The 10,000-nt window shown below is 38.0% G+C and overlaps 1 protein-coding gene across 1 annotated transcript in view; it reads right to left on the bottom strand.

The window, feature by feature from the left end:
• Positions 1-69: 69 nt before the first annotated feature.
• Positions 70-10,000, bottom strand: part of LOC137646663 (ice-structuring glycoprotein-like) — a 22,374-nt gene continuing 12,443 nt past the window's right edge. The window contains exons 3-7 of the mRNA XM_068379768.1: positions 1,853-2,097; positions 1,543-1,788; positions 1,233-1,478; positions 923-1,168; positions 70-763 (exon numbers count right to left, since the gene is read on the bottom strand). Of these exons, the coding sequence (XP_068235869.1) occupies positions 70-763; positions 923-1,168; positions 1,233-1,478; positions 1,543-1,788; positions 1,853-2,097 (1,677 nt within the window). The remainder of the gene's footprint in view (positions 764-922; positions 1,169-1,232; positions 1,479-1,542; positions 1,789-1,852; positions 2,098-10,000) is intronic.

The following is a 10,000-nucleotide window of genomic DNA, read 5'->3' as shown; positions in this document are numbered from 1 at the left end:
AGGAGTAACAGCAGCAGGGGAAGCAACATCAGCGACAGCAGCAGCAGCAGCAAAAGCAACAGCAGCAGCTCAAATAGCAGAAAAAGCAGCAGTAGCAGAAGCTACAGCAGCAAAAGTAACAACAGCAGTAAAAGTAGCAGAAGCTGAAGCTACAGCAGCAGTAATAGTAGCAGAAGCAGAAGAAGCAGCAGTAGTAATGGTAGCAGAAGCAACAGCAGCAGTAATTGTTGCAGAAGCAGAAGCAACAGTAGCAGTAATAGTAGCAGAACTAGAAGCAGCAATAATAGTAGCAGAAGCAGAACCAACAGCAGCAGTAAAGTAGCAGAAGCAGAACCAACAGCAGCAGTAATTGTTGCAGAAGCAGAAGCAACAGTAGCAGTAATAGTAGCAGAAGCAGAAGCAGCAATAATAGTAGCAGAAGCAGAACCAACAGCAGCAGTAAAGTAGCAGAAGCAGAACCAACAGCAGCAATAATAGCAGCAGAAGCAGCAATAATAGTAGCAGAAGCAGAACCAACAACAGTAGTAAAGTAGCAGAAGCAGAAGCTACAGCAGCAGTAATAGTAGCAGAAGCTGAAGCAACAGTAGCAGTAATAATACCAGGAACAGAAGCAGAAACAGCAGTAATAGTAACAGAAGCAGAAGCAGCAATAATCGTAGCAGAAGCAGAACCAACAGCAGCAGTAATAGTAGCAGAAGCAGAAGCAGCAATAATAGTAGCAGAAGCAGAACCAACAGCAGTAGTAAAGTAGCAGAAGCAGAAGCTACAGCAGCAGCAGTAATAGTAGCAGAAGCAGAAGCAGCAATAATAGTAGCATAAGCAGAACCAACAGCAGTAGTAAAGTAGCAGAAGCAGAAGCTACAGCAGCAGTAATAGTAGCAGAAGCAGAAGCAGCAATAATAGTAGCAGAAGCAGAACCAACAACAGTAGTAAAGTAGCAGAAGCAGAAGCTACAGCAGCAGTAATAGTAGCAGAAGCTGAAGCAACAGTAGCAGTAATAATACCAGGAACAGAAGCAGAAACAGCAGTAATAGTAACAGAAGCAGAAGCAGCAATAATCGTAGCAGAAGCAGAACCAACAGCAGCAGTAATAGTAGCAGAAGCAGAAGCAGCAATAATAGTAGCAGAAGCAGAACCAACAGCAGTAGTAAAGTAGCAGAAGCAGAAGCTACAGCAGCAGTAATAGTAGCAGAAGCAGAAGCAGCAATAATAGTAGCAGAAGCAGAACCAACAGCAGTAGTAAAGTAGCAGAAGCAGAAGCTACAGCAGCAGTAATAGTAGCAGAAGCTGAAGCAACAGTAGCAGTAATAATACCAGGAACAGAAGCAGAAACAGCAGTAATAGTAACAGAAGCAGAAGCAGCAATAATCGTAGCAGAAGCAGAACCAACAGCAGCAGTAATAGTAGCAGAAGTAGAAGCAGCAATAATAGTAGCAGAAGCAGAACCAACAGCAGTAGTAAAGTAGCAGAAGCAGAAGCTACAGCAGCAGTAATAGTAGCAGAAGCGAAAGCAGCAATAATAGTAGCAGAAGCAGAACCAACAGCAGTAGTAAAGTAGCAGAAGCAGAAGCTACAGCAGCAGTAATAGTAGCAGAAGCTGAAGCAACAGTAGCAGTAATAATACCAGGAACAGAAGCAGAAACAGCAGTAATAGTAACAGAAGCAGAAGCAGCAATAATCGTAGCAGAAGCAGAACCAACAGCAGCAGTAATAGTAGCAGAAGTAGAAGCAGCAATAATAGTAGCAGAAGCAGAACCAACAGCAGTAGTAAAGTAGCAGAAGCAGAAGCTACAGCAGCAGTAATAGTAGCAGAAGCAGAAGCAGCAATAATAGTAGCAGAAGCAGAACCAACAGCAGTAGTAAAGTAGCAGAAGCAGAAGCTACAGCAGCAGTAATAGTAGCAGAAGCAGAAGCAACAGTAGCAGTAATAGTAGCAGAAACAGAAGCAGTAATAGTACCAGGTGCAAAAGCAGCAGTAATAGTAGCAGAAGCCAAACCAACAGCAGCATTAACAATAGCACCAGCTAAAGCAGAAACAGCAGCAGTAGCAACAGAAGCACAAGGAACAACAGCAGCAGTGGTAGGTAGTTTTAGCAGCTACAAATTGAGACCTACTGAATAATAATGATTTCCCCAGAAACCAGTTTCCGCGGAAATCCTGCCCGTAAAGTTAGAAAACGGGAAATTAGAGGGGCCGAACAGCCCAAACCTCCTCCATTTCTTCCGCGCTGAACCTTCCTTAATCAGAGGGTCGAGAGGAAGAGTATCTGATGTGAGGAGACGAAAATATGTTCTATTAGCATTCATTTCAGGCACATAAATCTCTTCTCTCTCTCTCTCTCTCTCTCTCTCTCTCTCTCTCTCTCTCTCTCTCTCTCTCTCTGGCAAGTCTCAAATATGAGAAAAAAATCCTGCAGCTAAAAATGGTAACAATGATGTAAAAACCTATATTATATTACTATTATTATTATTCTCTCTCTCTCTCTCTCTCTCTCTCTCTCTCTCTCTCTCTCTCTCTCTCTCTCTCTCTAGCTAGCTAGTCTCAAATATAAGAAACAAATGCTGCCACTAGAAATGGTAACAATGATGCCAAAACCTATCATGTTATTATTATTATCATTATTATTATTATTATTATTATTATTATCATTGCTGTTGTTGTTGTTACTAAGCTACAACCCTAGCTGGAAAAGCAGGATGCTATAAGCCCAAGGGCTCCAACAGAGAAAAATATCCCACTTAGGAAATGAAATAAGGAAATACACAAACTACAAGAAAAGCAATTAACAACTGAAATAAATGAATGCACATTTCTAGCTGCCACATCGCGTGCTCAACTCGCAAATCCCAAAAATATACACAAGAACAAACAGATGCACAAATACATTTCCCTAATAAACACATAATTCTAAATCTCAGTGAGGCAGTTCGCCTCTTGATTACAGCCAGTGGATCTGCCAAATTACTGAGCAGGAGGTCCATATACGTGGGTGTTCCCAATAAACAGTATCCACTGTTCTTGACCATTTCTCTGATACGAAAATACCTAATGAGTGTTTAGAGCAGATGGTTCAAATGTCTGGTCTTCCACTGTCTTGGGTTAGAGTTCTCTTGCTTGAGGGTACACTCGGGTACACTATTCTATTTTATTTCTCTTCTTCTTGTTTTGCTAAAGTTTTTATAGTAATTATAGGAAATATTTGTTTCAGTGTTGTTACGGTTTTTTTAAGATTTTATTTTTCCTTGTTTCCTTTCCTCACTTAGGTATTTTCCTTGTTTGGGCCCCTGGCCTTATAGCATCCTGCTTTCCCTACTAGGGTTGTAGCTTAGCAAGTAATAATAATAATGACAACAACAACAATAATAATAATAATAATAATAATAATAATAATAATAATAATCTGACGCTGGCGATGGTTTCTTCATAGAAATTAGAAATGCTTAAAAGATCATACTTGGAAATAGCCTGACACTCGAACCCATATCTATAATATGGGTTTAGACCAGATCATACTGTTTATGATATCAAAACCTTTAAATATAGAGGAAAGCAAAATACAAATTTCGCTAAACAACGTGTTCATGTATGATAAATAGTTATCAAATCGCTAAAATTATTTCCGTTTGGCATTTGTGCTTTTTATATGTTCTTGATATCTTAATAATAATTTTTTAGGAATAAAGAGAAATAATTAGTTTAATATGAATACTTAGTAATATAAATTGAAAAAGGCTTACAATGCTTAGAACATTTGGGGTGGTTTTCACTGTAATAATAATAATAATAAAAATAATAATAATAATAATAATAATAATAATACACAGTCCCACCGATGTATTGAAAGGCCTCATGAAAGAGATGTCCAGGATTCTTCATCCCTAAACCCCCCAAACCTATCCACCACACTATCCTAAGCTCTATCCACCAACCCGTTCAAACCTTGTCCACCACCCAATCCCAACATATCCACCACCATATCCAACCCTATCCACCACCCTATTCGAAGCTTATCCACTACCCTATCCCAAACCAATCCAACCCATCACCAACCCTTTCCCAAAGCAATCCCCAACCCTATCCACCACCTTATGCACGACTATCCCCAACGCAATCCATCACCCTATTCCCAACCCAATCCAACCTTATCCACCACCCTATCCCAACCCAATCCACCACTCTATCCTAATCCTATCCCAAACTATTCATCACCCTATCCCAACCCAATCCACCACCCTATCCCATCCTTATCCACCACAATATCCCAACCCAATCCACCACCCTATCCAACTATCCACCCCCTATCCCAACCCAATCCACCACCCTATCCCAAACTATCCACCACCCTATCCCAAACTATCCACCACCCTATCCCAACCCAATCCACCAACCTATCCCAAACTTATCCACCACAATATCCCAACCCAATCCACCACCCTATCCCAAACTATCCACCCCCCTATCCCAACCCAATCCACCACCCTATCCCAAACTATCCACCCCCCTATCCCAACCCAATCCACCACCCTATCCCAAACTATCCACCCCCCTATCCCAACCCAATCCACCACCCTATCCCAAACTATCCACCCCCCTATCCCAACCCAATCCACCACCCTATCCCAAACTATCCACCCCCCTATCCCAACCCAATCCACCACCCTATCCCAAACTATCCACCCCCCTATCCCAACCCAATCCACCACCCTATCCCAAACTATCCACCCCCTATCCCAACCCAATCCACCACCCTATCCCAAACTATCCACCCCCCTATCCCAACCCAATCCACCACCCTATCCCAAACTATCCACCACCCTATCCCAAACTATCCACCACCCTATCCCAACCCAATCCACCACTCTATACCCAACCCAATCCACCAACCTATCCCAAACTTATCCACCACAATATCCCAACCCAATCCACCACCCTATCCCAAACTATCCACCACCCTATCCCAACCCAATCCACCACCCTATCCCATCCTTATCCACCACCCTATCCCAACCTTATCCATCACCCTATCCCCAACCCAATGCCCCACCCTATCCCAACCTTATCCATCACCCTATCCCCCACCTTATCAACCACCCTATCCCAACCCAATCCACCACTCTATCCCAACCCTATCACAACCTTATCCACCACCTTATCCCAACCTTATCCACCACCCTATCCAACCCCAACCTATCCAACCCTATCCGCCTAACTCAATGCAACCAGAGTATTTCAGCCATGATAGAAACATCCTCGAATGTCAACTAATAACAAGGAATCCTGCTCCTGCTTCCTTCCTTGAGCTGTCCTTAATATGATGGCGCTCGAGTCAAATGACGGAGACAGAGACCTTCCAATTCGGGTGATCATTTACAAGCGAATAGCGACAATCACCAGAGAGTTCATTCCACAGACGCGTTATTCTTTTGTTTTACATTGGCAGAAATGCGTCTTACAACTTCTTTATGGTTTTGGATTCTAGCGTCGTGTTGACGCACTCTCTATTATTTCCTTAATTTAATTTCTTAAATAACTGGGTGCAACTTGTCAAGAAAGCGCTATGCGGGTACAGTTCTTGTTAGGGTTAAATTTTGGTCACGATATGAAATGTCGTGTCCTGGACTTTAGGACTTCGAAGTTGCCGGACTTTTGATTTTGTGATTCTTTATTATAATGGCTATATACACAAACAAACAAACAAACAAACACACACACATTATATATATGTATATGTGTATATATATATATATGTGTGTGTGTGTATGTGTGTAGAAGAGAAGACGATGGATTAACGAACTGAGAAAGTTTGCGGGCGTAAACTGGCACAAAAAGACCAATAGCAGATGCAAGTGGAAGGACATATCTGAGGCCTTTGTCCTGCAGTGTACTAGTAAAAGCTGATGATGATGAAATACACACACACACACACATATATATATATATATATATATATGTGTGTGTGTGTGTGTGTGTGTGAACAAAGAAATCATGGAAATAACCAATAGTTGCTCACGAAATCTTAGGAAACATTTCATAACGAACACAAGCTTATCTATACATTTCATAAAGAACACATACAGAACTTTATTTTTCAACGCATTCGAATAAGCGAAACCGCACTGACTGGATACTAAGATTTCATGATATTCCCATTGAAATCGTAAATTATGTATTCTTAAACAATTAGGAAGTAATAAGTTAATAACTTTCAAGTAATGATGTATCAGAGTGAATAGAGTATAGGATCATTTTCATTATATTAATAAATTTTGGTACAGAGAGCCTTTTATTCTCCCCATTGTATTATAAATCCACAAAATACATTACAAATAAATTCTACCGTTTTCCTACAATTTCAACCACGACAAAAAACAATGATTCCGATTTATTTCTTTTGAATGTTTTCTGGGAAGCAGCGTCGTAAGAATAAATAACTATTGTGTAGTAACTGTTGTACATATTTATTTGAAAGAAAACACGAATCACTTACAATACCTTTCTGTTTAGCGATTTGTAAACACGAGAGATCCTTTGTGCATGTGTATTAGTTGTGTAAAAAAAAAAAAAAAAAAAAAAAAAATTTACACCGGGAGCAATGGAATAAAATCATGCAAATTGGGTATAAACTTCGTGGAAGAAGGACCCCCAAGCACGGTATAAGGACATGCCTCTCTGCCTCCCCCCCCCCCAACTAACTACATCCTACCCCCCCCCCCCGCCCCCAATCCCCCTGTACTTCATTTTACCAAACCCAAAAAGGCAAGAGAGAGGAAATTTATATATCGTAAAATTGAGTTAAATATGCCACTTTCTAATAGCGGGTTTGGATTTACCTAAAGCTAAGAATACTGTATCAGGTAGATTTAATAGTATGAAAGAATTCGCAATGCGTTTGTTTCAATTGATTTTTACATTCTACACATTGCCAAGTATATTTATTTATTTATCATTATTATTATTATTATTATTATCATAATTATTATTATTATCATTATTATTATTATAAACTTGATAAAGCTATTAGTAGCACTTACACTTTAACTCAATAATAGTGAGATTTATTTATAAACTCATCGTTGGTTATAATGTTTTTAAAATGAGATTTCTTCTTGTCATTCCTTCCCAGACGATATAGCGTACACACACACACACACACACACACACACATACACACACACACACACACACACATATATATATATATATATATATATATATATATATATATATATATATATACCCTTGGCGATCATCCCAAGAAATCCACTCTCTTGATAACTCCAATATTCTTGAAACTAGAATCACCACAGAGATTCCGGGCAAAATAAGCTCCACCCCTTGATGACGTCATAGCCAATCATGTTGTCTCCCGCGTTAACAGCGGTCACAACACATCCCCTTAAAGGGATAATAAATTAGTACAAGCTTCCATAAGTCTAAAATCACTGCCAGATCTTTGCTTAGTCTGTTTCTCTAACGTCTACTACGCTTCCAGAAGGCACAATTAGGAACAACAGCCGGTCAGTGATTAGGTTTTGTGAAGTCAGACGAGTATAGTTTGAAATTTGCAAGGTGATGTATTGTGACCGCTGCTGAGCTGGGAGACGTGATTGGCTATGACGCCATCAGAGGGAGGGGCTTATTTCGACTGGAATCCTTGAGGCGACTTTAGTAATGCTTCTTGTTATTACAGATGGTGATGCATATAACATTCAAATTGATAAAATACAACAGACGACATGGTAATGTAGGTCTAGCCTTCTGTCATACGAAAAAGCGGTGGTAGCAGAGAAAAACACAACACTGCTTAACGACTCCTTTTATGGTTTATGTATAAAATATACGTTTTAATGTTGTTACTATTCTTAAAATACTTGATTTTAATTGTTCATTACTTCTCATATAGTTCATTTATTTCTTTATTTCCATTTCTCACTGGGCTATTTTTCCATGTTGGAGCTCTTGGGATTATAGCGTCATGCTTTTACAACTAGGGTTGTAGATTTGCTAATAATAATAATAATAATAATAATAATAATAATGTCTCAAGGATGAACTAGTAGTAGTAGTAGTAGTAGTAGTAGTAATAGTAATAAGTGTCTCAAGGATGAGCTAGTAGTAGTAATAGTAGTAGTAGTAGTGTCCCAAGTAGTAGTTAGTAGTAGTAGTAGTAGTAGTCTCTCAAGGATTTAGGTAGTAGTACTAGTAGTAGTAGCAGTGTCTCAAGGATGAGCTAGTAGTACTAGTACTAGTAGTATTGTTCCAAGGAAGAGCTAGGAGTAGTAGCAGTAGTAGTAGTGTCTCAAGGATGAGCTAGTAGTAGCAGTAGTAGTAGTAGAAGTCTCAAGGATAATCTTGTAGTACTAGTAGTAGTAGTGTCACAAGGATGAGATACTATATGCAACCCTTTCATAAGACTATCAGCTCCATATAACTACAAATAAAAAATAGCTCACTAGCAGTGTATCATCCCTCCCACCTACATATCAAGCTATTCACCTACATCTTGTATTCATTTCCTTTCCAATACTTCCTTCACTCGTTATTCAACCCTCTCAAAAACATTGTATAACAATTTAAAAAAAGAAAATTGCCTGGATTACCCAAGCACTTCATAATGCAGTAAATCATTTTTCGTTAATTACAACGGAAAAGGCACAACCGCTTTTCCTCGTAACCTTAAAAGCATATACATTTAGTTCCCGCAGGAAAACCGCGCTCGTTACATGCGTAATTAAAAGGAAGCGATTGTCGCCCGAAACGTAATAAAACATAGGAAAAAATACAGGGGAAAAACAAAAGGTTCTCAAAATTTTCAAGACTCAGGAAAAGAAAAAAAATAGGAGAAAATACAGGGAAAAGAACAAGAAAATCATAAGTTTGGAGATACAGAAAAAGAAAAAAAATAGGAAAAATATACAAGGAAAAAACAAGATAAGCTAAAGTTTGAAGATGCAGAAAAAAGAAGAAGACGAAAAAACAAGATGAACACAAGTTTGAGGATGCAGAAACACATAAGAAAACCAAAAGGTTATCAAAATTCTTGAGACGCATAAAAATAAAATAGGAAAAAAAATACAGAGGAAAAACAAAAGATTCTCAAAATTTTTAAGACGCAGAAAAAGAAAAAAAAATAGGAAAAATAACAGAAAAAACAAAAAGTTCTCACAATTTTTATGACGCAGAAAAAGATAAATAATAGGAAAAAAACAGAAAAAACAAAAAGTTCTCAAAATTTTTAAGACGCAGATAAAGAAAAAAAAATAGGAAAAAATACAGGGAAAAAACAAAAGGTTCTCAAAATTTTTAAGACGCAGATAAAGAAAAAAAATTGGAAAAAATACAGGGAAAAAAACAAGGTAACCATAAGTTTGAAGATGCAGAAAAAGAAAAAATAGGAAAAAATACAAGGAAAACACCATATCCAAAGGCTTGAGAATGAAGCAAAAGAAAAAAAACAGGATGAAAATACAGGGGAAAAAAGGTTATAAAAAATTTTGAAGATGCTGAAAAAGAAAAAAATAGAAGATGAATTAACAATATATCAAAAGATATTCGAAACCAATGCGACAGAGTATCATGAAAAAAACTAAAAGAAAGAAGAAGAAGAAGAACTCCAAAACAAATATTCAGTGGAAGTCAAAGTTGTCTAAAAAAAAAAATAGGAAATATAAAGTATTTCCAAATGATTTCCAAAAATTAAAACAAATTATTTGCAACTGTGACCGGTTCAAGACACTACAAAGGCTGAAAACTAAAAAATAAAAAAACAATCCAAGTCTGAAATCCAATACAGAACTAAGTCTGAAATCCAGAAGACAAAACATAAGTATGAAATCTGAAAGAAAAAAGTCCAAAAGCCAAGACACAAGAAAGTTTGAAATTTATAAGACAAAATAAAATCTGAAATCTAAAACACAAAACAAAGTCTGAACTCCAAAAGACAAAACAAAGTCTGAAATCCAGAAGACAAAACAAAATCTGAAATCTAAAACACAAAAC

The sequence above is a fragment of the Palaemon carinicauda genome, chromosome 9 (genome assembly GCF_036898095.1).
Source record: "Palaemon carinicauda isolate YSFRI2023 chromosome 9, ASM3689809v2, whole genome shotgun sequence".
NCBI classification, from domain to species: domain Eukaryota; kingdom Metazoa; phylum Arthropoda; class Malacostraca; order Decapoda; family Palaemonidae; genus Palaemon; species Palaemon carinicauda.
The sequence above is the reverse complement of the archived record's forward strand: the minus strand, read 5'-3'. Positions and strand labels throughout refer to the sequence as shown.